General features: G+C 51.9%; 11 protein-coding genes across 11 annotated transcripts; 6 read left to right on the top strand and 5 right to left on the bottom strand.

The window, feature by feature from the left end:
• The first annotated feature begins 371 nt into the window (after positions 1 to 371).
• Positions 372 to 5,304, top strand: BO86DRAFT_444928 (putative cytosolic regulator Pianissimo). The gene is made up of 4 exons (XM_025676414.1): positions 372 to 2,458; positions 2,510 to 4,345; positions 4,406 to 4,572; positions 4,636 to 5,304. Exons 1-4 carry the CDS (start codon positions 728 to 730, stop codon positions 4,835 to 4,837), a joined length of 3,936 nt encoding a protein of 1,311 aa, XP_025532274.1. The 5' UTR covers positions 372 to 727; the 3' UTR covers positions 4,838 to 5,304.
• An 825-nt stretch (positions 5,305 to 6,129) lies between these two features.
• Positions 6,130 to 7,710, top strand: BO86DRAFT_302129 (putative ATP-dependent protease (CrgA); the record flags this gene model as incomplete). The annotated part of the gene is made up of 1 exon (XM_025667520.1): positions 6,130 to 7,710. The coding sequence occupies one exon, from the start codon at positions 6,130 to 6,132 to the stop codon at positions 7,708 to 7,710; it is 1,581 nt and encodes a 526-aa protein (XP_025532273.1).
• A 109-nt stretch (positions 7,711 to 7,819) lies between these two features.
• Positions 7,820 to 8,580, top strand: BO86DRAFT_444927 (uncharacterized protein; the record flags this gene model as incomplete). Its single annotated transcript, XM_025676413.1, has 2 exons — positions 7,820 to 8,236; positions 8,294 to 8,580. A coding segment is annotated over one exon (334 nt), but the record flags the coding sequence as incomplete, so codon positions are not given.
• Positions 8,581 to 9,375: 795 nt separating this feature from the next.
• BO86DRAFT_385225 (uncharacterized protein) lies at positions 9,376 to 11,346 on the top strand. Its single transcript, XM_025671057.1, has 7 exons — positions 9,376 to 9,489; positions 9,549 to 9,558; positions 9,615 to 9,686; positions 9,762 to 9,783; positions 9,844 to 9,896; positions 9,949 to 10,407; positions 10,461 to 11,346. Exons 1-7 carry the CDS (start codon positions 9,464 to 9,466, stop codon positions 10,965 to 10,967), a joined length of 1,149 nt encoding a protein of 382 aa, XP_025532271.1. The 5' UTR covers positions 9,376 to 9,463; the 3' UTR covers positions 10,968 to 11,346.
• Positions 11,347 to 11,827: 481 nt separating this feature from the next.
• BO86DRAFT_302517 (40S ribosomal protein uS9) lies at positions 11,828 to 12,900 on the bottom strand (the record flags this gene model as incomplete). The annotated part of the gene is made up of 4 exons (XM_025667530.1): positions 11,828 to 12,118; positions 12,243 to 12,314; positions 12,672 to 12,694; positions 12,855 to 12,900. 4 exons carry the CDS (start codon positions 12,898 to 12,900, stop codon positions 11,828 to 11,830), a joined length of 432 nt encoding a protein of 143 aa, XP_025532270.1.
• A 394-nt stretch (positions 12,901 to 13,294) lies between these two features.
• Positions 13,295 to 14,074, top strand: BO86DRAFT_452830 (mitochondrial 54S ribosomal protein uL13m; the record flags this gene model as incomplete). Its single annotated transcript, XM_025676953.1, has 3 exons — positions 13,295 to 13,356; positions 13,475 to 13,835; positions 13,923 to 14,074. The coding sequence occupies exons 1-3, from the start codon at positions 13,336 to 13,338 to the stop codon at positions 14,072 to 14,074; spliced, it is 534 nt and encodes a 177-aa protein (XP_025532269.1). The 5' UTR covers positions 13,295 to 13,335.
• Positions 14,075 to 14,618: 544 nt separating this feature from the next.
• Positions 14,619 to 15,736, bottom strand: BO86DRAFT_302416 (urate oxidase; the record flags this gene model as incomplete). Its single annotated transcript, XM_025667527.1, has 3 exons — positions 14,619 to 14,740; positions 14,813 to 15,468; positions 15,597 to 15,736. The coding sequence occupies 3 exons, from the start codon at positions 15,734 to 15,736 to the stop codon at positions 14,619 to 14,621; spliced, it is 918 nt and encodes a 305-aa protein (XP_025532268.1).
• Positions 15,737 to 16,487: 751 nt separating this feature from the next.
• Positions 16,488 to 18,771, top strand: BO86DRAFT_444921 (MFS transporter). The gene is made up of 7 exons (XM_025676412.1): positions 16,488 to 16,715; positions 16,767 to 16,787; positions 16,844 to 16,901; positions 16,976 to 17,682; positions 17,769 to 17,871; positions 17,976 to 18,424; positions 18,566 to 18,771. The coding sequence occupies exons 1-7, from the start codon at positions 16,608 to 16,610 to the stop codon at positions 18,677 to 18,679; spliced, it is 1,560 nt and encodes a 519-aa protein (XP_025532267.1). The 5' UTR covers positions 16,488 to 16,607; the 3' UTR covers positions 18,680 to 18,771.
• A 753-nt stretch (positions 18,772 to 19,524) lies between these two features.
• BO86DRAFT_108939 (uncharacterized protein) lies at positions 19,525 to 20,469 on the bottom strand. The gene has a single exon (XM_025665911.1). It carries the CDS (start codon positions 20,233 to 20,235, stop codon positions 19,624 to 19,626), a length of 612 nt encoding a protein of 203 aa, XP_025532266.1. The 5' UTR covers positions 20,236 to 20,469; the 3' UTR covers positions 19,525 to 19,623.
• A 1,087-nt stretch (positions 20,470 to 21,556) lies between these two features.
• On the bottom strand, positions 21,557 to 22,565 carry BO86DRAFT_108927 (uncharacterized protein). Its single transcript, XM_025665910.1, has one exon. The coding sequence runs from the start codon at positions 22,195 to 22,197 to the stop codon at positions 21,646 to 21,648; it is 552 nt and encodes a 183-aa protein (XP_025532265.1). The 5' UTR covers positions 22,198 to 22,565; the 3' UTR covers positions 21,557 to 21,645.
• Positions 22,528 to 24,766, bottom strand: BO86DRAFT_108886 (putative C2H2 transcription factor). The gene is made up of 2 exons (XM_025665909.1): positions 23,803 to 24,766; positions 22,528 to 23,730 (listed from the first exon to the last, which is right to left on the bottom strand). Exons 1-2 carry the CDS (start codon positions 24,581 to 24,583, stop codon positions 22,859 to 22,861), a joined length of 1,653 nt encoding a protein of 550 aa, XP_025532264.1. The 5' UTR covers positions 24,584 to 24,766; the 3' UTR covers positions 22,528 to 22,858.
• Positions 24,767 to 26,970: the final 2,204 nt, after the last annotated feature.

Below are 26,970 nucleotides of genomic sequence, written 5' to 3'. Positions count from 1 at the left end.
CGAACTAGCCATACACGATGTCTCATGAGTATGCTTTCGCAGTAGATGATGCACCAGTGATTCTCCAAAATGTGGGAGTTTTGCAAGATGGTACAAGCTATAATGACTGTAATGGTGTCATGGATCTGGAACCAAAGAGAAAAGAAAGCAACAAAAACAAAAAAGAAAAGAAAGGAAAAGAAAAAGAAAGAAAGAAGGAACAAACCGAATACCCGTCGTTCAGTACTACGAACTGCGTGTTGTTGAAGGCCCGGTAGTTACGGGAGGTGATGGCCTGAGGCGATACGGCTGGGTTAGTCAGCTAACGGGCGCTGGCCAAGCCATGGATGAATCCAGGCTGAAACCACCAACAGTCGGATTTGAGAGAAACCCCGGTCAATGAAGCAGACAACTTGTTTTCTGGGACTAGTATCTTGAGTCTATCATCCGTTGTCTTGTGCTACATAACCAGGGTCTCATAAACCGCTCTTAACACACCAATCGTCGCCGCCCTAGCCTCCCCAGCGTGACCGCCGCGAACCCGTCTCCCCTCTCTCCTCTCCCTTCTAAAGTGCCCGCCGTCAGCCCCAGTGGACCATTACCAGAGCCTTTTCTCCTTCTTTACCCTCGATATCTGGCTGTTTCGGTAGCGCTAGTGGACTCTCTGCAAACTCAATGCAGCCCTTCATTTCTTATTTAAGTCGCGACAGGTGATAGTCACTCCCATCTCGCGGCTAGATGGAGCTCTATGGCGTCCGGATATAACTCAGGATTCTCCGCGACATCAGTCCAGCATCGTGCCCTGGGTGATGGACCTTCATACTCTAGTCTGGAGGATGGCTCCGCGGACGGTAGCTGGGCCGAGCCCGCCACGAGACCCGGGAGAAATGCTCGCTCTGAATCTGGAGGCAGCGCGACCATTGGCGTCCGGGGGGGCTCGTTGACCACCTCGGTCGGAGCCCCTGGAAGCTTTAGCTCTGAATTGAAGAGCATGAAGTCATCGCGAAGCACCACACCTCGTCCGGACGGAGCGCTGAATCGTCGACCGAGCAGCTTTATCGACCAGGATGATATGCCGACTACGGAGGAGCGACAGGCTGTGATTCGAGACAAGATCGCGAAGGAGATGAAAATCAAGACAGGAACCGAGAACATGCTGGAAGCGCTACTCGCGAAGAATCCGAAACATACGAAAGACCAGAGATTAAGAGTGGAGTCGGAGCTGAGTTCATCGAACCGCAAGCTTGCAGAGCTTCATCATGAACTCGAGGAGGAGATGCTACGTGCGCAGGCGCCGTCTACCCCACCTCGAAGTCGCCTATCGACCCTCTTTCAAAGCAGCTCGATGCGTTCACCTACTCGCAACAACCCGACGATCGAGGAAGCCCAGATCCAGGAGGGCGAGGCGGAAATGGAGTCACCCACATATGTCCTTGCAGAAACACTACAAGCCTTGGAAATCGAAGGCATGCCCCCGGATTATTATGTTGAACGTGCAAACAGTCTCGTGGAGCTTTTTAAGAGACACCCGACCTTAAAGTACGACCTCGAGTGGTCTGTGTTCGGTTTGCGCGTGCAAATCATGCTTCTCAGCGACAATAAAGAAGCAGTGGCGGCTGGGTACCGATTGACACGCTACGCTATCGCGGACCGGAAATCCCTCCAGATTATCCGATCGTTCCATACAGATGAGCTGGTGATTCTGTCCCTGGTCAAGGAAAGCAAGGCGAGCATTGAGCGGGAGCAAGCTTTGAAGTTCGTTAGGGCCTTCTTGGACGTTAAGGACGGTGTGCGCGAGATCTCACGCGCCGTAGTCAGGACCATTGTGTCAGTCGCAGAGCACTACGAGGATCGTCTTCGGAACATCTCTATCATGACTCTAGCTGAGATTCTGGTTAAGGATCCTGAATTGATCGCATATTCCGGTGGATTTGCTACCCTTCACGACGCCTTAGCAGAAGGAACGTTTGGCGCCTCAGAAAGTCTCGTAGCGAGCTTTCTCCATGTTCTCGATACCCCCCACAGCAGGAAGCATCTACGAGGAGGATGTGAGTTAGAGGCTGTTCTTGCCCCGTTTACTGACTCTTTGTCGGACTCGGTCCGCAATGGGCGCTTGAAGTCTTCAGCTAGAGCTATCTCGGCAATGCTGAAGACATGGCCGGGCTTGATTATACTCGCAAGAAACGGAGGCAAACCTTTGCAGTCGCTACTCGACTCATTACATTACCCGGACCCGCAGGCAAGAGATTTGATCATGGAGCTTTTGTTTGACGCATTAAGAATCAAGCCCCCATCATGGTCATCATCCTTCCTGGCTGGACGAAGGCTCACAACTTATGGGCGAGTGGCCAACCTCAGAACAGAATCGGACACGAAACATATTCAAGCATTCTATAACGATGATGGAAATCGATTCGATTTGACAGCGCATTTCTCAACATTGATTCTTGCCACCCTTGTCGAGGCCGGGTTGTCCAAGGTTATTAAGGCCATTCTCTTGAAATTTCAACCGATGCTGATACGGATTTAGGCACTTTCGGATCTCATCGAGGACGAGACAGACCTGTCACTCAGGCGCAAGGCTACACTACTTCTTACCGAAGTATTGAAACTGGCACATCATTCATTACCTCAGCATATCAGTGCGAAGCTGCAAGTTCTGCCCCATCTCCTGCCTGCTGCCATCAAATATGATGTCGAAAATCATGACATCTCCACTTCGACAATATATCAAATAGACAGCATCAATAGAACATTGGCTCGTAGCGTTCCAAACGGCGCGGGGCGTTACAATGTCGAAGTGGATATTTCCGCTTCCCTTCTCTCTGGTGACCAAGGCAAGGAGAAGTTAAGCCCATCTATGGATGAGACGCAGTTCCGCAACGCTATTCTGGAGACGCATGTTTTGAACACCGTCAACTACCTGAAATGGAAGTGGGACCTGATTCACCGCATTGTCGAGGGGCCTTTGACCAACCCCAAGCGGCTGGAAGAAGCTATCAAAGGCTCGAAGTTCATGAAGCGACTGATCGGGTTCTATCGACCTTTCAAGTACCGATTTTCCATGCTACCAAACACGAAGCCAAACCAGCGTTATGTTCGTACAGGCTGTGCACTAATGCGCACACTCGTACAACTTCCGGAAGGGACGAGATACCTGGCTGAGAACAAATTCTTGAGGCAGGTCGCTGAGTGTCTTGCTCAAGTCGATCGCATGAGTGGGCTCACATCGTCTTCTCCCTTGTTCTCTAAAGAACAGATGGCTAGCACGTTGAGCGGAGGGTACTTTGCTATACTAGGAACGTTGAGTAGTGACGCAAACGGGTTGGCTATGATGGAACGATGGCATATGCTAAATATGTTCTACCATATCGTCGAGCTGCGAGATCGAGATGATCTGATTCAAACTCTTCTTGGGAATATGGACTACACACAGGAAAGTCACCTCAGGGTCATTCTGTCCAAAGCATTAACCACTAGTTCTAAGGAGATTCGCATCTTCGCGACTCGACTCCTACGAAAGTACGCTGTTGGAAATGTTTCTCTCCCCGCTCTACCATCCGCTGGTAACAATGCGGACTGGGTGGTCAAGCTTCTCGTTACCCAGCTTTACGATCCCGACGTGTCTGTTTGTCAAGTGGCTGTGAAAATCCTCGAGGAGGCATGCAACCAACGTCACTATCTCGAATATGTGGTGAAGTGTCGGCCATCCCTAGACCATTTAGGTGAAATTGGGGCGCCATTGCTCCTACGATTCTTGTCCACATCAGTGGGCTACCATTATCTCGATGGGTTGGATTACATTACCCAGGAAATGGATGATTGGTTTCTGGGTCGGAACGATGCTTATGTGGGCCTTGTTGAAGCAGCCCTCTCGCGTGCCTATGTTGACCAGCCGCGAAGGAGTAGCTTTGTCCCTGAAGATCTGGTTGATCTTCAAGACATCGGGCTAGTGCCGCCCCATTTCTATCGAGAGCTCGCCCGAACCGCTGAAGGATGCAAGCTTCTAGAGCATTCCGGCCATTTCAATGAGTTTGCTTGGACAATTCGCGATTTTCAGCTGGATGAAGAAGACACGGAGGCTCTTCTCAAGGTCAAGGGCTGTTTGTGGGCAGTGGGTAACGTCGGCTCGATGGAATTGGGTGCGCCGTTTCTGGAGTCAGATATCGTTCAACATATTGTGAAGATCGCAGAAAGTGCGGAGGTTCTCACGATGAGAGGGACGGCTTTCTTTGTTCTAGGGTTGATCTCACGTAGTCGACATGGTCTCAAGGTGCTGAGAGACTTCGGCTGGGACTCCGCTCTCGATCACAAGGGGAACTCGCTAGGCCTCAGTCTTCCTACTGACTTCAACAAACTCTTCCTGGTAAAGAACCTCCTCTAGATGATCTACAGAGGTGCAGTGACTGATCAGTGGCAACTATAGGTCGACTTTCCGTCGCACTCTAGGACCCGGGAGGCCAAGCGCACGTCTCAAGAGAGGTTCAAGGAAGCCACTCTCGATCCGGACCCCACCAACCAGAAGATCTTGAAGCACATAGTAGATATGGGAAACACGGTCCTATCGAAGCGAGCAGCGAATGATCTCAACAAGTAAGTAACATTGTCCGGACTACCCATCCAGATCCCGGAGGCTTACGCTCTGAACCTTTATAGCATCAAGTCGAAGCAACCAGACCGGTTTTACCAGCCTCACCTCTTTCGCAAGACTCTCAATATTCTTGAGAGCCATCATTTTCGCCTACCCGCTCGCCGCTTCGCACTCGATCTCTTCGATAAAAGTGTTCTGCGGCGCATCGTTACCGAAGACGATTCAGATACCGACTCAGATACTACCTCATCTCAAGTTTCTGGATGACGAGTTTCCGTCGGCGTGATACGAAATCGCGCCCTCGATTGCACGGTTCGACCTCACCAGGCGGGCCGGAAAAGCTATGCGCAATCCTCAGGTCTGCCCTGGCCTTCATGCACTCGGCAGTTTTTCCATCTCTTCCAATCTCCTCATATCGCTTTGGCCTCGGCGTTGGATGGTTCAGTCATGAGCAATGAAAGGATGCTAGCATTTTTATTTTTGCTCTTTTTCTACCCTGATTACCCCGGCAGTTTCTTTGCTTTTTCCCCCTCCATAAATAAGTTGGTGCCTTTCGAACCTCTGCGTCGTCAATGACTCAATCTGTTAGCGATGGGTTTGGGGAGCATTCTTGTCATATCACTGCTCAACTTATGGTTCACGATGAATGTTCTTTTCTTTCTCTGGCATATGTATGAACTGTATATACATCAAGCACGAGCGTTGATGCCCGTAGATAACTACGTGGTGTTTCCTCGGATGCCCAGACTCAAAGTCTGATTATAGATGTAGAAAATCGTTCTTGAAAGTTCCATTTTACTCTATTTAGGGACGAGATTGCCGCCTAGAAAGGACAGGATGGAGAGTTTAAGAGGGAGCCACGCACTTCCTGAACGTGAAGCACTTCCCAAACGCTGCTGGCTTTTTATACAATCTATATATATATAGTTGTTGTATTCTACTATAGAACTTCTTAAATTGGTTATTATATATATAGAAGAACTATATCACAATCTAATTCATATGTAAAAATGCTTTATAAGACCTTGTTTATAATTGCTTGCTTGTGCACGTGCTGTGAAAGGTCTCGGATACTTAAATATTTGGACAGAATTGTGAAAGGCTGAAGTTTACTTATTTATTTTACTAAAAAGTATTAGTATTATATTATAGTATAGGGGCAATTACTCACTTTATATTGTATAACCTTTAAAAAAAAATATTGGTGTTAGGGTAAGAAACATGTTGTGTAGGAGTTTTGGTGGTAAATACAGCTGTTGGGGAAGTGTGTTGCTTCCTCTAGCCCCCTCGATGAACTGCGGGGAGCTAACCCAACTTAATTCCCGCGGTTCTCCGCCCACCTGGAACAAAACAATTCACTACTGCAAGGCCTCAACCTCTGCCGTCGCTCTTACTGGATTTCAAGCAGACTATTACATCTATCACACTGGATCACACACTGGAAACTACCGTCGCTTTCACAAGCCATTCTCCTACTGCACTTTCCGATGGAAGATCCCGACGCTGCGTCGGCATCTCTGCACGCCACTTCCGGATCTGACGATGATCACTCCCGCGGCATGAGCAGCGCAGTGTCACATGCGCTGGGACCCGAGCCGTCACCAGCAACCGCGAGCGAAACCGCCGCATTTCCTGTTGTGCCTCATGCGGTGATCCAAAGCATACAATGCGCACGCTGCTCTCAGATTCTTCGTTCGCCGCTGCGGCTGCCATGCGGAAATTCGATCTGCCGGTCATGTCTCCCGCCGATTTATCAACGTACGGGTATCACGTATCCCGCGAACGAGGAGCGGAAGCATGGATTTTCATGCTACATGGGGAAGGCTGATGCGTGTTCCGGAGAGCACTGCCTGGGTGATTGTGGAGCGGACGTCTTACTGAGTCGACTGGCCGATGTTTTCGAGGAGGTTCTTGCGGTCGACCGCGGAGATGGTTCAAGCGAAGGCGCGTCTACAGTTACGTGGAAAGCCTCCCGAGATGAACCACAGGAAGTGACCACACAGTGTGAAACTATTGGGACGGATCTGCTGAAGGGAATTTACTGTCTCGTCAAAGAGGGCCGGTTCGATTATGATGCGTCGGAGGTACACTATTCGGTCGGGGACCTTGGTGCTGACAGCTCAACCCAGCGCTCATATACAAAGCTCAAGAATGCGATCAGGAATGAGTTGGATTGTCAAGTGTGCTACTCCCTTATACTGGATCCGTTGACTACGCCATGTGGCCACACGTTCTGTCGCGACTGTGTCACGATGGTGATGGACCACAGTGATCTCTGCCCTGTCTGTCGCCGGAAGCTGAACTTGTCCTTAACTTCCCGAAGAGAGCCCAGCAATCTGAGGATCTCGACTATCTTAGAGACGCTATTCCCCGAGCAGTTGGCGATGCGGAAAGATGACACTTCCGATGATGATGACGCGGCCGCCGCTGACGATGAACAAACGCTTCCCCTGTTTGTGAACTCGCTGTCTTTTCCTACCATGCCAACCTTCCTGCATATCTTTGAGCCTCGGTATCGCATAATGATGCGCAGGATTATGGAGACGAGGGGCAAGAAATTCGGCATGGTCATGTACAACCGCGGCAGTCGGCCTCAGACAGGATTGGGGCGGTCTGAGTTTATGCAGTATGGTACAGTCTTGATGGTTGATCGCTATGAGCTTCTCCCAGACGGTAGAAGTCTGGTTATTGCCACTGGTGTCTCCCGATTCAAGGTAAGCAGCTCGGAAGTGGTTGACGGCTATCATGTCGGCAGGGTACAACGTGTGGAAGATATGTCAATCACTGAAGAAGAGCGACTTGAGTCATTGGAAACATCAGTCACAATGGAAGCGCCGCCGGCGGCAAGTGCTGATCCTGCATATACCCCTATAGAAGTCCTGCCGACCCAGCAGCTATTTCAAATGGCTCTAGACTTCATTGACGAACAACGTCGTAAGGGAGTCGCTTGGCTTCATCCACGCGTCCTAATGGCCTACGGTGATACACCCACTGATCCCGCTCTGTTTCCATGGTGGCTTGCTAGCGTCTATCCTTTGTGGGAAGACGACAAGTATTCGTTATTAGCAACGACTAGTGTCAGAGACCGTTTGAAGATTGTTGCCCGATGGGTCAAAAAGTCAAGGTCTCGAGAATGGTAGGTAGAGGCGCTTGCCATCTAAACCTGAATATTGTTCTATGTCACTCACAATGGTCTACTAATCAGGCTGGCCGGTTCTCGCCCGTCTTTCTCTTCTGCCTTATGACTAGCCGTCCCTCTGCTCATCTTCTCCCTTGTACCACTGTTTCTGGGTCCTGGTCTATCATTCTTATCGCCCTCGACGGCGGTCTTCACGTCGTTCACACCGTTCACCATGTCGGTCTCCATTTCCTTCGGAAATACTCGTGCATCCGAGAATTCTCGCCAGGAGCCGGAGCCAAGTCGGGACTCAGAGATGTACATCCCGCAGACCTTGGTGTTGGGCATATTTCTGGCGATATTTGTGACCCAGATTACCATCAACATCATCCAGATCAGGCGCGCAAGACAACGGGGTGCAGCAGGGGGCAGACGAGACACGAACCTAGGAGCTGTAGGAGCTGAGATACCAGGTGAACGAGAAAATGAGCCAGGGGGGATTGATGTCGATATCGCTCCCGGCGAGATTGGATGAAGGACTAACGATAGTAAGCCACTAATGTGGTTTGAGATCGCTTTGATATCTAAGGTTAATGTCTTCGAAGTAGAAAATCGTCAAATCACCAAGCATGAACACTATTCCAAGGCATGGTCCCGAGCGAACATGAAAGTAGTCTTGGTTATGCATCTGCCACCAGCAAGGCGCTGGAATCTGAAGCCCGGTCGGTGCTTTGACCGATCCTGAGATACGATCATCCCAATGCCAGCCATATAGCAGCAGCGTTGCGTGATCTCGTGGTGTGTGGTGAAGCGTGATGACAGAACGTATTTCCGATACTACACAATTTATGCGAAGGGTACTGGATATGAAAATGATACCCATTCTACGAACTTAATTCAGATATGATTCCTTTTTTTTTTTCTGATTTATGCACATGCATGCATCAATTCCATTCCGACCGAGACACACGAAGCGTAGAGCAGAGCAGAGCAGCAAAGTAACTCAGTTGCACCTTGCGTCGACGCAGTGCCATCCTGCAATCCAAAGATATGAAAAAGAACAATGTTGCCTAAAAGGGGTCGTAGTAGGATACCCCGGTCACCTTAGGAATCCTTGACCCCAAGGCATCGTATCGTAGTTCTGACCTGTCTAACATGGCGCAGCCACGATTTGCCGCTTGAAAGGGGCATCCGGAGCCATTGGTCGCACGAGCGCTGGCTGTTGGAAGATTCGAAGTCGACGACAAACGACGATACCTTTCCTCCTCATCACCCTCCTAGTCAATGAATCCGTGGTCATGTGCGAGTGGGTTGCTTTCCTTACCTTGGATCCTGAGGTTATTGCTTCCAATGTCACAAATAGAAGGAAACTTGATAGAGCATGCGATTTGAGCCAATTTAGATCGACCTCCGGCCATAGATATAGTATAGATAGAAGAGGTGAATGGAAAGCGCGTGGGCTCGAAAAGCCGGTCGATTGCGCCTGCGCAATTGAGACAACCAACCCATGTGAAGTGGCTTCTCTTCCGTTTGCTTCCCCTCCTTCACTCTATCAATCTTTATTTCCTCTCACTCCTTTCATAGCTTCTCCAGCATTCTCCGTTTGCTCTTGAGTAAGTTATCTTTCTGTCTTCCTCCTCCTATCCCTACAGCACCGTCATGGTCAATACTTGGACAGTTGATCGTTGGTCTCGACTAATGCAGCACGCAACACACCCACCCCACAGGCGTCCCTATTAGCCACGATGTCGGCATCTGTTTCTTCTAATAATAAAATGGATTCGGAGTCTCCCACTGGAAGGTGCGCTGCTTCTCCGTCAACGGTCCAGAAGTAAATGCAGATCACTTATGCCTCGCTAGATTTGATGCTGTGTGTACAGGGAAGATATCGCTTCATTGGCCGAGTGACTGAACGCTGTCGTATAGTTCCAAGCCCTCCGAAACCTCTCGTCCAATTCAAATTCCGTGACCATCTCCGAACTCGAATACAAACGTCTGGTAAGCGATTGTCCAAACCAACTTCAGTCTTTCTGATAGCGTCGCCGACTAACAAGCCAATGCTGTTGGTTACAGCTCCAAGCGTCGCAGCAGTTTGGTACGTTGCTTGCTGGTGTCATGCGGTCCCGCAATTCTGTTCTAACCTCGAATAACACAGCCAAGTTGAAGAACTCGCTTCTCGAAGGGGGCCTGTTGCAGGAGACTCTCGATGTGAGACATGTCTGCATGCAGTTCCGCACTTTCACCTACTGATTTCGTGCAGATCTTGATCTATGGCCCTCCCTCGACTCCTCCGACTACTGGAGGTCGCACTGCAGATACCGCGCCTCCACAACGAGGGCATACCAAGCGTGCAGTCGTTCCTCGTCGCAGAAGCTCAGATGAGAGCTCCGATCTAGATGCTGCATCTGAAGATGACCACGATGATGCTACCTCGGTCGACTCGCCCACCAGCGACGGAAAAGCAGAGGACCACGAAGGTTCATCCAGGAGCGAGGAATCCGCGGCTACCCCTACTGATCAACGCACTGTGATGATCCGCAACCTACCAGACCGCGTCACCTACAAAGACGTGGTCGACGCTGTGCAGAGCGGTGCCCTTGTTCATGTCTACCTAAGGGCTCGTGAGCGGATTGCAAGTGTGTCATTTGTGGAAGAGGCTGCGGCCCGCTCCTTCCTGCAGCATAGCAACACTCATGGTCTTTCTGTGGCGGGGAAGCGCGTAAGTGTGATTCTGTTGGTCGAAGACTAACCTCTGCTGAGACTCATTCATAGGTTGAAACTCAGTGGAATGACCGGCAGTTCTACGTTCCTCCCTATGTCAGAAACAAGATCTACAATGGAGCCTCGAGGAACCTAGTTCTCTACAGCGTGCATCCGAACGTCACAGAGTGGGTCATCCGGAAAGATCTGGAGCATATCCACAACCTAATCGTAATCTCGGTTAAATTCAACAATGGCAATGCCTACATATCCACCAACTCCGTGCACAATGCCTTGTTTGCGCGATCCTGCATGATGTCCCGATTTACATACAAAGGTACGAGAATCGGGTTCTATCCAGACGAGTGTGCGGAATCGCAGGGTAAGGTACCCATCGGGCCGAGACACGGTGTGCAAGATGCTTCAGTCGGGAAATCCACATCAGTTCTCAACCGTTTCCATATCTTGTCCCTTGATGGGGCTGATGACGATGAGAGCGAAGATTACGACGGCCATGGTGGAATGAGCGGTCACCTTAACGGCAACGTCCGCTGGACAGACAACAGCGTTTCTGCTTAAGTCCCTTAGAGCACCCTCTCGGCCTTTCTTTCCCTACGTTTGCTAAACTTCTTCCATACCATGTCATCGGTGGTCTACTGCATCGAATAGTTTGTTGCATCTTATTCGATACAGCTGAACTGGAATTGATGCCAAGGGCATGCGGGTCTGCGGGGACATTGCATCAGTGCAGTGTTCGCGCGAATCAGAACGGGGTCAACTGGTGTCCGCGTGGGTTGTGAGGCGGGAAGGTTTACATGGAAATGGACTGGAAGGGAATGGAAGGGGCGTTCATGTCAGAAGGGCTCTTCAAACTTAAGTGTGGGTCGTGATTTCCTTTTAAGATAGCATATTGATAGTCAGAATATCCACCAGCTTGGGGCTCCCGTGTGGGCAGGTGATCATTAGATATGTTTGAACAGAAGCTAAAGTTTATTCCACTTTTAGGCTGAGAAACAGATAGACAAAAAAAGAAATCGGGTGATATTTCAGATAATCCTGGCCTATACTAATTTCAGACCAGCATTGCACCGTATCAATCCATACAACCACTGTGACAACCCAGACCTTCCTCTATGATCGAATTGTCCAGTGGCGGAAATGGGACCACACCGCACCAGATCTCTCTCCACCCCAGAGTACAAACCGTTAAGACGACACCATTCTGCGTATCCTTTTTACCCGGTCAACCAGCCCGCCATTCCTGACAGATCAGAAGATGGGGAAGGGCGGAAGAAAAAACTTTTTTTTGAAAAACACTTCTCATCAACCCAGCCAACTTCTTCCTGAAATTCGTGACAAGAAAAGAAGCAGCCCAGCGAGCGGAGAAAAGTGAATAACCACAGGGATAAAAGAGGGATACCGAAGAATTGAGAGCCGCTTTAACGGTAGGACTTCTGGTAGCGGGAACGAGCACCGCGACCACCGAACTTCTTGGGCTCCGTGCGACGGTTGTCGGCGACGAGGAGTGTGCGGTCGTACTGGACAAGAGCCTGCTTGAGCTGGTTCTTGGAGTGCTCGTCGACGTACTTCTGGTAGTAGGCGACGATGGACTTGGCGATGGCCTGGCGGATGGCGTAGACCTGGGAGGTGTGACCACCACCGGTAACGCGGACGCGGATGTCGACACCGGCGAACTTGTCGGCACCGACGATCAGGAGGGGCTCGTAGACCTATTTTTTTGGGGCGGAGGTGGGGTTCGAGTCAATCAATGGTTCTTCTTCATTTGCGGCATTGTGGAATTGGGTCGGAGAATCGTTTTGTGTGTGTGTGGAGTTAAAAGGTGTGGATATGTACCTTGAAGCGGAGGATCTCAGGCTGGACCAGAGAGAGGGGCTGGCCGTTGACCTTGATGAGACCCTTGCCTTGCTGTTGCGATTGTCAGTCTTTCGATGTTTTCTTTCTGTCATATGCGATTTGGACGGAGTTGGCGGGTGGAAGGAAGATGGTGTCGTTCGTTCGTGCGTTCGTGCGTCCGGTTGGAATTGCTTGCTTTCATTCCTCCGCATCCTTTCGGTATTGGATATTTCCGATGTAGTCGCATAATCCCTCCTCTTCAAGTCGATGCTTTCCACGTCCCAGCTCACTCCTTTCCAATTTCGATATCACTTTTTTTTTTTTTGCCCCTTCCAGATCCTTTGCCGACTCTTCGATTCGGAACCCGCGAACGAACGACACCGGATGTTGTAGTGTAGACAATTTTAGGGGATGTTGTGTTTTGCATACCTTGCAGTGGGCGACAGCGGTGGCTAACGAGGTTCGAAGGTCAGTTCCATTTCATCCTAATACAGATATAACATTCGCGCCGTGTCCCTCCTCCTCCACCCCCATCCTCCTTCCTCCGCTATTCGCGACTCCATCTTTTCCTCTTGCCCATGTCCAATCCTCAAAGAAATAAACAAAACTCACCCGTCTTCTTCTTGCCGAAGCATTGCACACTCGGGACGGAAGCCATGATGTCTGAATGGCCCTGTGTTGCTGGGGGAGGGGTGGGTGGGAAGTACGTCGGGTGGGAGGAGAGAGTGGTGCTGCGGTCGTTCTCGTCGATTTGTCGTCCGTCGCTTTTCCTTCGTTTCGCGTATTAATTTTCTTCCCAGGGCGGGCTTGTGGCAGTTCGGGCGGGCTGGCACCCACGCACCGTGCGGACGATTTCGCTTAGTGCGGTGCGCTAGACCCGCTTTGGGCTAGAGCGGGTAGGGCTCGACGGATGGTCACGTGGCTGGGGGGGATGGTCTCGGAGGGTCGGTTTGTCCGGTTGGCCGGCTGGCCGGCCCTGGAGGAAGTTGGGACCTGCCCGGGTGCAAAAGATAGTGAGTGAGGTGTGAGCTTTGTTGCGTTGAGATATTCTGCATCATTGGTTCGTCGTTGTTGGTTGGATCAAGATACCAAGATGTCGCAGACTATTGGAAAGGTAATTCTTCCTTCCTTCTTCATCTGGCATACTTAAAACCCATCCCTTTTCCCTTCTACCCTGTCTTGGTGGTTGTTTTCTGTCGTCAACTAACTTTTTGACATCGAAAAAAAACAAGACCCGTCTCGCCTACTCGCGCGCATGGCACCACGTCGACGTGGGCAGTGACGGCCGCACCCTCGGCCGGCTGGCCTCCTCCATCGCCCTCGTGCTCATGGGCAAGAACAAGCCCATCTACGACCCCTCCACCGACTGCGGCGACTACGTCGTCGCCGTCGGCTGCCACGACCTCCGCACCACCGGCAAGAAGCGCCAGCAGAAGAAGTACTACACCCACACCACCCGCCCCGGCAGCTTGAAGAGCATGACCATGGATATGATGTTCGAGAAATGGGGCGGCGGCGAGGTCCTGCGCCGCGCCGTCCGCGGCATGCTGCCCAAGAACCGCCTGCGCGATAAGCGGTTGGCGCGGTTGAAGAGTGAGTAGTCTTCCTTGTCATCCGGGGCATGGGAAATTGCCACGTGAACGCATGAAAGGCCCTCTTACTGATATTCCTTCTGTACAGCTTTCGAAGGTCTCAAGCACCCCTACGAGCAGAATATCATGAAGATCGGTGGGACCGGTGCTCTGGCTCAGGCTCCGGAGGAGTCGGTCATCGGAAAGCTCCCCGAGGTGCAGCAGGCGTTCCAGGCGGCCAAGGTGGAGGTGTCGGCATGAGAAAACCCAACAGATTGACTCTATCATTCGCGGTATATACCTAAGTGCCTTGACTGTTTCCTCTCCTTCTTCTCCGCGGATACCAACAACCGACTTGTGTATCCTTTTTTCCCCCTGTACTTTTATTTTGTTCCCTTGTTGTTGTCACGAATTCTTGCTAGCGCATGGGTGGGAGTTTTTATTTTTTTTCAACGTTTTCCATTTCTTTCTCTGTTTCCGGTCCCTAATTCTATACATTCATCTGATTTGATATGTCTTCGGAAGCCCCGGGCTTGTATCCACATATGCTGTCGATCTACACACCTACTTACTCGAAGGTTTGCACCTGTGCCAGTTTACTTCACTGAGGGAGCGAGCGAGAAAATAGGCTTGTGCTGTATCATAACCGATCAATCCAGTGAAATGCTATACCCCCTATCCCAACGAAGAAACTATATACAAAACCAAAATCGGGTGGGGTGTCTTTGAGCCGGAAACAACATTCAAGTAACCGCTGGAAACAAAAATGACAATAGCAATAGCAAGACCAAAACCCTACACTGCACTACAACTTGGCCTTGGACTTGCGACCAACCGTGCACTTGATGAGACCATTGGGTCCACTCTGGGGTGCATACACCTCGGCATCCTTGCCGGTGTTCTTGAGGCCCTTGTGCCAGCTCAGGTCTAATTATGCGAATGTCAGCCGACATGTTTTTGGTAAAAAAAAACAAAGGCAAAACGGAAACGGAAACATACCAATCTCAAAGTAATGCTTGTTGGGCAGGGCATACTCGACCGTCTCGAGCAGGGGCTGGCGCTCGAGGATCTGCTCGGCCATCTTGTACATGGTGTTCTGGACGCTGGCCGAATTGTCCTCGGCGAAGGTCTTGAGGGTGATCTCGCGGGCGGCGGCCCAGGTGGCATCGAAGCGGGGCACGGCGGCGCGGACGGCCTCGAGTCCCGCGAACCGCTGCCACTGCCAGGTGGCGTCGACGTCGGTGCTGAGGATGCGGTCCCAGGTCTCCGGGAGCGTGGTGTACTCGTCGCGCACGAACCCCCAGAACTGCGAGTTGGTGCTCTTGAGCACGGTCAGCTTGGCCAGCGCGGAGCGGATGTCGATGTTGATCCCCTGGGCGTTCTCGACCACGTCCACCTGCACGTTGCGCGTCTCCTCGCCGTCGCGCAGGAAGCTGTGCGGGTGCGGCTTGCCGTCGATGGTCATGCGCGTCCACCGGTGCGTGATGATCGAGGTGTGCGCCGCGTGGATGTGCGGGTACGTGGTCACGAAGTGGTTCCCCAGGATCGAGCCGAAGAGCTCCGGCGGCGTCACGGGGTTCTGCTTCGCCAGGATGTAGATCGTGTTCTTGATGGAGTCCGTGGCGACGACGACGCTGTTGTCGGCTTTGGTGTAACTGTATCATCGATAAGACATGGTTAGCCGGTTGCGTTGAATAGATAGGGAAGAGTGGAGGGGGGGCGAGTGGAGAGGGAACACAAGCAGGAAGGAAACAGAAAGAAAAGAAAAAAAAAAAAAACATACGAGGTGTCAATTTCTCCCTCCAGGAGAACACAGACGGTCATCTCGACGACGGTCTGGACGCCCGTCTTCTCGTCCCGGTGGACCTTGTATACTCGGACATTGTCCTTGCCGTAGCGGGCCGCAGTGATGGGGGAAGACATGTTTGAAGGAAACAGGGAGGTAGAGGAAAATGTCCGATTGCAAGAGCAAAATGTGCAGGGTATGCAGGTACACAGAAGAACGATCGTACAACCGGGGATCAAAAGCGTCTTTAAGTTGGCGCAGCGTTGACTCGCCCTTGGGGCGAAGGGGAGGGAGGATGGGGAGGGCCTTATCGGCCACCTCCGAAACCCGCGCCAGGTCGACGGCCTCCGCACTTTTTGGGTCCCCCTCCCTTATCTTATCGGGATTTGATCCGGCTTGACTGTAAGCTGGAGGCTGTAGCTTAATAGCGGGAACCCAGAATATCAGACAGAATCAAACTTATTATGCGTCTGGTCAGGCCATATCCCTCCCAACATGCATGCGTATGCTTTTCAGTCGAAGCGGAGGACGGAGATCCCCAACAGAATGATTGCTCTCCGGGATCAGATCACGGTTTCTGGTTTTGACTGGCCTGCTTACTCTCGTTCTATTGTTCTCTTCGGCATGGACATCCGGCTGTTGCCCTCAGTCTGACAGTCTGACTAGACGTCGGATCTGTCCTTGGACATTGAAAGGAGAACGACTTCGGAAGCTCCATGAATGAATTTACCATGTGTATGGGAAATCTTTGCTTGTTCTTTTGCGACGACGGAGGTGTGGCCAACTTTGGTTCTCCTCGTCATTGTTGAATGCTTTCTAGGAGAAATAGAGAATCCGCCCGCCAACCAAAAAAAAACACAATTTTTAGAACCTGTCAAAATGTAATCAGCCACAGCTTAGCCACCGCTTCAAGCAATGGGCTGCAACGCTTCTCTCTTCGCCAAGAACCACAAAATCTACTCAAGTATAGCTAGCGATTGACTTCGTAGTATCATTGGGTGAAGTAGAATGTGGACTTCTCATGCGAAAGCCATGAGCCATCGTCCGCCCCGACTGTTGCGATGGCGGTCGTCGACGGGTTTCATCATCGCGACGGCCTGGATATCGTTCTTCACGGTGGGTACCCTTATGTTCTTTGTTCTTGGAGCAATGGCTGATGTGATCTAGGACTACTTTCTCTATGCGATGGTAAGTCACCAATGAAAAGGGACGTGCTCTGCCATCGACTCTGACCAGCTGCAAAGATCGTGCCTGTTATGCCCACTGCCCTCGTCGACCGCGCCGGCGTCGCATATGAAGACCGTAAGTCCAACTGCCGATTCGATGCTCTGATCCGCTATGTCTGTCCAACGCTAATTCGCGGAACCGTGGCCCAGGAGAATTCTGGGTGAGCATCCTGCTGATGTGCGAAGCCGCCGTCGCCTTCGTCTGCTGCCCAGCGTTCGGATACATGCTCGATGCGGCGCCCACGCGCCGGATGCCCTACCTCCTGGGCCTGATCTTCCTCGGGGCATCGATGGTCCTCCTCGCTCTCGCGCACACGATCGCGGTGTTCATCGTGGCCCGCATGCTGCAGGGTGCGGCCACCGCCATGGTCGCCGTGGCCGGGCTCGCCCTGCTCACGGACTCGGTCTCCACGAGCAATCTCGGCCAAACCATCGGGTACCTGGGCTCGGCGATCGCCCTGGGATTCCTGCTGGGTCCGCTGCTGGGCGGTCTGGTCTATCGAGTCGCCGGGTACCAGGCTGTGTTCGCCATTGCCTTTGCCATGGTGGGGATCGATCTGCTCATGCGAGTCGCGGTGGTCGAGAAAGCCGTCGCCGAACGATGGATGCAGACGCATCCATCATCCTGCTTGCCGTCTCGAGGAGAGGATGGGTGTACGTCAAGCGACAGTCTGGTGCAACAGCAGCAGCAACCAACCGCGTCGCCAACCAGACGCCCCTCCTCCTCATCTTCCGCGACGTCCAACAACGACCAACACCAGAAGCCAGCGATACTCCTCATCATCCGCGAACCACGAGTCCTCATCTCCTCCGGAGCTCTCCTCATCCACGGCCTCCTCTACTCCGCCTTTGACGCCGTAAGCTGTCTTTCCTAGTCCCTGCAATCCTCCCTAACCCAACCTAACCACACCCAACAACCCACATTTCCCTGACTAAATGACAGACAATCCCCATCTTCGTCGAATCGCGCTTCGGCTGGACCACCTTCGGCGCGGGGCTGGCCTTCCTCCCCTCCGCCATCACCGCCCTCTTCCAACCCTATTTCGGTAAGGGACCCCCCCCCCCCCCCCCCCCCCCCCCCCAATCCCTATCCCAATCCCTACCATTAGCCCCCTAAACCCCAAGCAACCCACTAACCCCGGCAAAAAAGGCCATCTAACAGACACTCACGGCCCCCGACCCATCGCACTCACCTCGTTCGCCCTCCTCCCCATCCCCCTCCTCGCTCTCCGCCTCGTCACCACCGCCCAACCAACACACATCGCCCTCCTCCTCACCTGCCTCACGGCCATCGGCTGCCTCATCAACCTGTGCACGCCGGCGCTGTACCTCGAGACGCAGTCCGCCTTGGCCGCGATGGAAGCGCGGGACCCCACCGTCTTCGGCCGCAAGGGCGCCGTCGCCCAGGCGTTCGGCATCCAGACGATGGCGCAGTTTCTGGGTCTGTTTCTGGGGCCCCTGTGGGGAGGGTTCGTGGAGTGGCGGGCGGGGTGGGCGGTGATGACGGGGAGTTTGGCGGGGTTGGTGGGGGTTATGGTTGTGCCGGTTTGGTGGATGGGGGAGGGGGGTGGGATGGGTCTTTTGTCTTCGCTGGGGAGGGTGTGTGCTTGGGGGAGGAAGGGGAAGACGCGGAGGGGGCTGGATGAGCGGGCGGCGTTGTTGGGGGCGCGGGGTTGAAGTTTGCTAGAAGTTATGTACAGTACTGTACTATGTCAGCCTGAAGTACTGTACTGTACCTAGTACCTGGAGGTGCAGCTCGGTGGTTACACTCTTCGCTCTTCGCAAGCCTTTATACAGTACTTTGATCCGGCGCTTTGGTGTATACGGTGGTTCACGGTGGAGGTCGCTTTGTGACTACGGATCTTGGGCTAGCCCTTTGGGAGACTGTAGTTTCAAACAAACCTTGTAAAAGGTAAACACAGCTAGTCTTAGCTGAGCTGTAACGGTAGATCACAAGGAGAACTTAGGTACAGGTCCTATACAGATACTAGTCAATATAGTCTAGGCAACCGTGTGCTCACTTCAACCTTGTTGAAAGTGTACAGTACTTTCGGCCCGGACTCGGGTTGTATGAAACACGATTTCCTTCCTTTGGTCCACACCTCTTGTAGAGAAAAGGATTACTGTAAAACACTTGACTAAAAGTACAGTACGTGTTTGTGGACACACTACCCAGCTCTGCCTACCCCTACCAAGCCCAGGTCTATATGACCTCCCGCTTTTCGATGGGCTCGGTCACTCCCTCGGGTTTTCATTCTTGCCAATCTGCCCTCTTCTAACGAAGCAGCCTGGCACGAACAACGACTGCCATGATTTGACCCATTGCCTCGCTTCATTGCCTCAAACTTATGTAGGACACAGGCAATGAGATGGACACCACGGCAAGCTGCACAAGAGAGAGAGGAGAAAGTTGTTCATGTACCATATATCTGGAATCCACCCCTATATCTGTCTCCAACACTCCCAATCACTAAGCAGAGACAAACTCGCAAATTGGGCAGGATTGTGATACCAACCCCAATTGTCAATCTGCGCAAGGTCCAATCACTCCCGATGAGGAAAGACAACCCGATACCTAAAATAAAGCAAGTTCTTTTTTAAGCCCAAACGCCAAACAGCAACGCCAGTCCCATAAGCCCCTCTCCATTCCTGGCTAATCTCCTGACGCCGAAGGTATATAAAAGTAGGAAAATTCACAAAATCGGAATAGGGTTTGCACAAGCAATTCCCGGTGGCCCCAAGGCCAGTCACCGAAAAGAAAAACAGAGGGAAGAATACCCTGTGAGCGAGAGTCGTGATCAAAGACTTAGCTGATCGATACTCCCCACCCGGCCGCTTCCTCCAAGGCGACCCCCTCCCTTGGTGACCATGCCTAATCGATAGAACCTCTCTTCGCCGCCGGGCGTCCGGCCGCCGATGTACCATTTCTCGGGACCGAGCGCGTCGCGGAACCCGCCCGAGCCGCTGGAGCTGTCACTGCCGCGCCGTTGACGGCCATGGCTGTTGGTGATGGGGATGGGGTTCGAGGCGGCCGGGGTCGGTGGAGGAGACGATGCGCCGCCGGCGGCTTGGGGTGGAGTCGCGGCTGATGACGGGGGCGGGGATGCGGGGCTGGACTGCTCCTGGCCTTGGCCCGGGGCCAGGGGGCCGCGGTGGTGGGAGTGCGGGCGAGAGTGTGAAGATGAGGAGGTCGAGTGATGGTGATAATGGTGTGTTGTGGATGAAGATGCGGAGGACGCTTCCGAGTTGCTGCTGGCTTTCGTGGCGATTGCTCGAGCCGCACTCTGGGAGATCTGGGCAGAGGATATCGAGGCTGATGTGGATTGAGTGCCGGCGGTGGAGGCTTTGTATGTAGACTGCGCTCGGAAGGCCGCAAGGAAGTTCGCCAGGAACGGTCTGTTCGTGGACATTGTGATGACCAGGGAGGGAGGCGAGGGATAATATATGAGTGGTTGAGGTTGTGATCGAGGGGTCGGTGGAGGTAGGCTAGGCTAATCGGTGGACTCGAACCACCGGTCACGTATTGGATGTCCCAGGAGTGGAAGGAGATGAATAGGAGGATACTGATGCTGATCCGAGTGCTGCGAAGCGGGGGTGGGCTTTCTTCGCGTCTATCTATAAAACTCCTGTGAGGGGAAGGGGTGGATGTAGCGGAGGTCGGTGGAGTTCGGAGTTGTGGGTAGCCGCGGAGTTGCGGAGGAATCGAGATCTAGATTGGGGTCTAACGGGACTGAAGGGACTGATAGAGAGACAGAACGTGATCAGGCGGTTAAATGTCGGACATCGACACGAGAAGGAAGAGGAAATGGCTTGTAAGAATCCTTGTAAAAGAGTCGGGTCACAAAATGATGGAAGGGAGAAAGGAGGGATGATGGATGGATGATGGGAGGAGGTTTTGGGGGGGGAGGAAAGGCAAGAGTCGCAGTCCTCCGGAGCGTCCCGTGGGCGGCGGCCAATCACGGCGGGGAAATACCAATCCACGATCCGGGGCAGGCGGTGACGTCGACATTTAACTTAATACAAGACATGCCAGTGCTGTGTGGTGCCAGTGTAAATCTTACAGTATCCGAGGTCTGCTTGATGTTGTGGGTAAACGAGGATCAATTTGATGGGGGGGGAAAGATATGTAACTATTGTACAAGTGCAGTAGTAGTATAGTCACCTATTAGTATACATCATGGATACTAACCTAGTAGTGTCCTGGACTCCTGGAGATCCTTCCCCACTCTGTCTCTCCACACTTTCGTTCTCCTCCCCATCTATCAAGGGTTTGAGGGGGTAGGAAAATCCCGGGATGTTCCCCTCCTCCGGACCAAAGGGATGATTACCTTATAAGTACGAGTAGTACGGGAGTACTGCATGTACATACAGTACCATAGGTATAAGTTACTACCTGCCTTTCCTTGATGGCTCTTCGGCTTCGGTCGGGCCATTAAATGAATCACCTATCTGTCACTCCCTCACATGTACCCCAGGCCACATGGCATGGCTATTCTTCCTGCCTTCTTCCACCGGTCTACCTCGGAGATCTTCCTCGTAGCGTCCGACAACTACCGCCAACTAAGTATCTCATAACAACTACAAATTACACACGTCAACGAATGACCCGAAACGAGCAAAATGAGCATGGGCAACTTCATTAATCCTTCTGCAAGGTAATTCTAGCATATTTTGTATGATGACAATTCCCTCCGGAACAAGGAACTGGAAATGGAGAACACGGCAAGATGGAATAATCGTCGCAACACCATGCAGGGGTTGGCCAGGGATATGCATCCAGGCAATTCAACCGAACCAGGCCTCAAGAAGCGCCAACACAGCTAGCTGGTCTTCCTTCGGCAGCAGTCAAATTCCACAGGCAACCCCGGCCCACACCCCAGATGACAATGTAAGTCACAGAGAATGGGGCAGAGAGAGAGAAATAAACAGGCCATACGCAACAGACCAGACAAACACACGAGAGGGGAAAAGCATTCGAAGATGACTTTGTATGGGCGAGGACGTGTATGGAAACACCTTGGCAGCCCCAGTCCGAACGTGCATACCCTATCAAGGGATACATCGACTCTACATACAGGGTGGACTGGGGGAGATGACATGAAAAATTGAAAAACGGCCGTGATGATTATGCAGACAGAGGCCAAGCACACTCTTTTTCTTGATGCAACTGGAAAGAGAATCCGCGAGAATGGACCATGCAAATCAGGGTGATGCATCGACAGAAAGAAGCCTTCCACTCGAACTCTTTTGATCTCGTTCCACATGAGTTGAACGGTGACAAAGGGAAAGTAAAGAGAAAATAAAAGCACACTCGCATAAAAACACATGCCCAAGTCTATGATTGGACGCCAGATAAAACCACACCATCCCATCAAAATCACTCATAATGGATGGAAGAGGAAAACAGTAAAACAAGAAAATAAAACAAATCCTGAACCACCGCAAAGCTGCACTCGCCGTAGAAATGCTGACACTGAGTTTTTCATCGCAGGAAATTTCAATCACAATACCTGCAGAAAGAAGATATTTTCATCACAATAAGAGATTTGGACGCTGAACAATCCGACCACGCCGATGCGCACTGCGCGAATTTCTTCTTGGGCCTGGTCGACACCCACTTTTTTCTATCGTCGTTGCTTCTTTTTTTTTTGTCTAACTTTTGTTTCACCAATCGAATAATTCCTCCTTTTTTCTATCATTTCTGTCTTGTTCGGAAGTCAAAGCGGCTTTCCGTTCGATCCATAGAAGACATAAACCGAACATTTGAAGTGATTCGGGAATATGGAACTGACATCGAGGATCAGAGACGTCAAGTAGGTCCGGAAAAGAGTCGTATATGCACAAGCATCCCCAATGTAAGATCCAGTACCACTGCACATATCCTTAGATCTTGAATGCGTAACGTCGTATGACACGTAATCCCACTGATGGGAGGTAGTGTGATATGTCGATTCGAGTCTGAATAAAAAAACTCCTCTTCGCGCCAATTGCATGTTGTTGGGTTCAGCGTGGTCAAGATACAGACATCCACCCTCATTTACTCGCGACTATTGGCGGGCGGGCTGAACGGTGCCTAGATAACAGGCGAGTTAGCATCCAACTCAACACTGATAACGAGTGTCCTTTCAACTTACCGTCGCCGCTCATAGTTGAAGCCAGGTAAAGTCCGTTCATGCCACTTTCTTGGGGGCCAGGGCCGGTGGTGGTGGGGTAGAACTTGCGTTCGGCGTCAACGTGAGCGTGGATCGGCTCCTGGCCGGCGGCCATGGTCTGCTGAGGGAAGACCTGGTTGATATAACCGTCGGAACCTCCGGGCTGAAACATCGAAGTCCAGTCAATTTCGCCAGCATGATTGGGAGTGGGGCCAGGCATGACAGGGCGCTTAGGATCTTGAATAACCGGGGGCTTTACCTGCTCAAGGGGAGGACGGTCAACATTCAGTTGTTGGCCAGAGGCATCAGCGCCGGGCTGAACCATGTACGGGCTCTGCTTAGGAGCAGCAAGCCAAGGACCTCTCTGTTGAGGCTGACCAGCAGGATAAGCGTCCTCGGGAGGACCGCGGTTCATCCCATTCACAGACGACATGGAGAAACCCAAAGGCTGCTGTTCCGTGTAACCTGGACGGGCGGGAGCCATGCCATTGCCGTTCACAGGCCCCTCAGCATACGTCGCACCGGGGATACCGTTGGGAGGCGGGATGGGATTGTTGACTTCCTCCTGAACAGGCTTAACAGCATTGGCCGCAGCTTGAGATCTCTTCAGATGCGCCTGGGGATGCGACAAGTGAGTCGCTCCCGTGGGGTTACCACGTCTCAACGAGCACTTCTGGAAGTGGCGCTTCAGGATATCACTGCGGGAGAAAGTGTCTTTGCAAAGAACACACATGTAAGGACGATCACCCGTGTCTGTAACACACGTATGCCTGTTAGCGCGATACAACTTGCAATGCAACTCTCACCGGCGGTCAATCAACTTACGTCTGAGCAGATGACGCTTCAGGTGCTTGGCATGAAGATATGTCTTATTGCAGTGCGGGCAGGGGAATTTTCCATCTGCATCTTTGGCGGGAATTGTGGTGTTCTTGGCAGTTCCATTGACGCCGTTGGGGACCGGAGTCGCGCGTCCCGGAACGCTCGGGAGGATACCACGACGGCCCTGAGAGCCAACAACCTGGGTACGAGGCGGCTCCTTCGCAGCATAAGGCGCAGCGCCGTTCGGGCCTGCCACGGGATCATGGTTCATCCAAGGCGAGCCCTTAGGATCCGAGTAGCTGAAAGCACCCGACGGGAGTGCGGAGTAGTCTGAGCGACGATCACGCGGCGGGGCCGGCGCAATCGGCTGAGGATAGGACTGAGCACTCGACGCGGGAGGGAGCACGCTGTGCGAAGGAGGGTAAGGTTGCGACGGCTGGGGTTGGGCCTGCGGATTGGGATGGGAGAGGAACGAGGACGGAGGCAAGCTACCCACGGTCGTATGAGGCATGATAGGAGCCGCGGAGGTCGCGTAGACATCGTGGGTTGACGCGGGATATCTCGAGAGATCCGGCCGGTAAGGCTGACCCATGTAGGAATGAGGGGCAGGAGACTGGGAGTGATGAGGCTGGAGCGGGGGAAGAGTATGCGGCTGGGACACCGGGTACTGATGCTGCATGGCGTACTGAGGCATTGGCATGCTTGAGATAGGCGTCGAGGAAAGAGGCGTGGAGCCCTGGGGCAGGCTGGTGGATGGGGGCCGTGACGGATGAGATCTGGGATCCATCGTGACGCGGGGAGGGTGTCAAACAGGAGGGGTGAGAGTGGAAGTGAAGGGAATGGGGTTTAGGACTCGCGAACAAGGATTTCACGGTATCTTGATCATTGATCGCAGAACGGAGACTAGGACCTTTCTGCAATTGTGTTGCGATCAAAAGGCGAAGCTTCAAGGATGCGAAAAGCTTTTGCCAATGTCACCGACTTCAAAATCCTGATCGCGTCCTTCTCGACGAGGGGATTTTTTTCGCTGTGTGAAGTTTTTCGGTCCCTCCTTGGACTCTCCTTTCACTTTTCTCTGTGTGTTCTTTCCGGGGACGGAATTGGATGTTTTTTCCGGACAGACGCGAGAAGGAATCAACAGGTGTTTGTTCGGGATGGTGAGTTCGGATGGCAATGGACTCAAGGGCAGTCCAAGGTCGATGATAGAGATGTGCAGGAACAAGTCCGACTCCACTGCAGAAAAGAGGTCAGGATGAGGTCGAGATGCTTAATCTGAATTCCCCACGGTCACCCACCAGAAAATCGAGTTGTGTGGGAACTTCTTTTTATCCGCACGTTGTCAAAACAGTCAATGGTTCTGATCCACCAGGGAGGCGGCGTGTAAGTGGGTCTAACAGAACCAGCAGCAGTGCTAGAGGGAGATTTTGCTAGTCAAATTCTGCTTCGCGTCAACAATGCGCAGGATTGACCAGTACTTTTTTTTTGCTTTTCGTTTCGGATGGGGTGAGGAGAATAAAGAAACTGCCAGGGACAACGCGTATAGATGCGGAGACCAGGGAGTAGGAAGAAAGATGGAAAGTAAGGGGGGGGAGGAGATGGCACAGATGAAAAAAAAAGAAGAATGATGGATGGGTTTGTAAGGAAACAGAGAAGAGAAAAAAAATTGTAAGAAAAAAAAAAAAAAGATAAAATGAAAAAATTGAAAAAGGAAGGGGAGAAAAAAAAAGAGAGAAAAAAAAAAAGAGTTGCCTCAAAAAGAACGCACCCAAGGTAGAGCCGTTCTAGCAGTAGTACTAGTAGTCACGGGAATGGAGGGGGAAAGGGTGGGAAGGGGGGCGATGAATAGCGGCGGCGGCAGTAAGAGAGGTTAAGAGGAATTGAAACCTCGCAAAATCACGGAATATTATCAGCTTCCGACAAGCACAACAGGCGGTACACTCTTTAGAAGGGAAAGGGGGACGATACTCTCAGACGAGTGCGAAACTAATTGAAGGTTAACTGTGGATTGGCGGTGACGATCCTAACTCTGGGAGGCAAAATGCGCACGGAAAAAAGCTGTGTACTGCTTGAGGAAATTTTAATAATTTGGTGGCATTAACTTACCATACTTACTGCTACTCATACTAACCCAGGTGCCGTTGACCTGATTCGTGCCTCACCCGGTTTCCGAGAATCGAACAAGAGCCGAACGGGGTCAATCTACTACTATTACCCTGTTAAGTAGTACGGAGAGTACGTACGGAGACTGTACTCATCTATCTAGTGTCTGTCTGTCTGTCTGTCTGTCTGTCTCAGTAGCACGCTGCAAACTAGTCCAATAGTCCTCATCCTCAACAGCGCTGTACTGTACATCTGATCAGGAAATCAAATCCTCTATCGACTCCCAGTAACTTCCAATTCACGGTTGACTTTGTCTGTATCTCTGGCTCTGTGCCAAATGAACGGCAATTTCGGCACCCAACCCTTTCCGAAAGGTCGCCCCGGAAGAGCAGGGAAACGAAGAGATCCTTTTGGGAGGAAATCTGACATCGAATTTGGTTGGCACCAGCGGCAAGCAGGGGAAAGAAAAGAGGGTTGAAGACGCTATCCCGACGGCCGGTGCTCGTTGGTTGGCTCGTCGAATTCGATTAGGGAATCAAAACTCGAGACTCGACTCGTTGGTGGGAGAGAAAGGGCACGTCGGGCGTGTACCGAAACGAGGTATCTCGTTGGTATCCTTGCCGCAGACAGCTACGTAAAAAGATACTTGGCAGTAACTTCGTCGTTACCGGCCTTGCAGCCTGCCAATCGTAGCCCATCAGGGATCAGGCAAAGACGCAAGCAGGTAGACAGACTGAGAGACACCGTCATGATCTTGTTCTAGCCTTCCAGAGCCGAGCTCGTCAAGCCTACGTAGTGAGTCCAGTGACTCGTTCTGAATCTTGATGATGAGAACTTAACTGCAGGTGTATCTTCGGGTTGAGGAGTTCTATTTTAGGCGTCCATTTGGTTGAACTCAGTTTTGTCCGTGAGCAATCGTGAGACCGGTTTCGTTTTCTCTTGGTATATATTTGATTTTGATATTATAGTACAACAATCAGACATATCATACCTACCAGGTGAATGTAGTAGTAGTAAGCCAGGACAAAATGAGGGGGGGGAGATACGCCGTACTTAGTACTTAGAGTGAGTAAC

The sequence above is a fragment of the Aspergillus japonicus genome, assembly GCF_003184785.1.
Source record: "Aspergillus japonicus CBS 114.51 unplaced genomic scaffold BO86scaffold_3, whole genome shotgun sequence".
NCBI classification, from domain to species: Eukaryota; Fungi; Ascomycota; class Eurotiomycetes; order Eurotiales; family Aspergillaceae; genus Aspergillus; species Aspergillus japonicus.
The sequence above is the reverse complement of the archived record's forward strand: the minus strand, read 5'-3'. Positions and strand labels throughout refer to the sequence as shown.

Excerpts from the sequence above, each read along its gene's own strand:
- BO86DRAFT_444928 (XM_025676414.1), top strand. The coding sequence starts at position 728 with ATGGCGTCCGGATATAACTCAGGATTCTCCGCGACATCAGTCCAGCAT. Across the intron at positions 4,346-4,405 it reads ACTTCAACAAACTCTTCCTG|GTCGACTTTCCGTCGCACTC; the intron begins GTAAAGAACCTC and ends TGGCAACTATAG. Across the intron at positions 4,573-4,635 it reads GCAGCGAATGATCTCAACAA|CATCAAGTCGAAGCAACCAG; the intron begins GTAAGTAACATT and ends GAACCTTTATAG.
- BO86DRAFT_385225 (XM_025671057.1), top strand. The coding sequence starts at position 9,464 with ATGGATTCGGAGTCTCCCACTGGAAG. Across the intron at positions 9,784-9,843 it reads CCAAGCGTCGCAGCAGTTTG|CCAAGTTGAAGAACTCGCTT; the intron begins GTACGTTGCTTG and ends CGAATAACACAG. Across the intron at positions 9,897-9,948 it reads TGTTGCAGGAGACTCTCGAT|ATCTTGATCTATGGCCCTCC; the intron begins GTGAGACATGTC and ends GATTTCGTGCAG.
- BO86DRAFT_444921 (XM_025676412.1), top strand. The coding sequence starts at position 16,608 with ATGTGGACTTCTCATGCGAAAGCCATGAGCCATCGTCCGCCCCGACTG. Across the intron at positions 16,902-16,975 it reads CGGCGTCGCATATGAAGACC|GAGAATTCTGGGTGAGCATC; the intron begins GTAAGTCCAACT and ends ACCGTGGCCCAG. Across the intron at positions 18,425-18,565 it reads TTTTGTCTTCGCTGGGGAGG|TACCTGGAGGTGCAGCTCGG; the intron begins GTGTGTGCTTGG and ends TACTGTACCTAG.
- BO86DRAFT_108939 (XM_025665911.1), bottom strand. The coding sequence starts at position 20,235 with ATGTCCACGAACAGACCGTTCCTGGCGAACTTCCTTGCGGCCTTCCGA.
- BO86DRAFT_108927 (XM_025665910.1), bottom strand. The coding sequence starts at position 22,197 with ATGGGATGGTGTGGTTTTATCTGGCGTCCAATCATAGACTTGGGCATG.
- BO86DRAFT_108886 (XM_025665909.1), bottom strand. The coding sequence starts at position 24,583 with ATGGATCCCAGATCTCATCCGTCACGGCCCCCATCCACCAGCCTGCCC. Across the intron at positions 23,731-23,802 it reads GAAGCGTCATCTGCTCAGAC|ACACGGGTGATCGTCCTTAC; the intron begins GTAAGTTGATTG and ends CGTGTGTTACAG.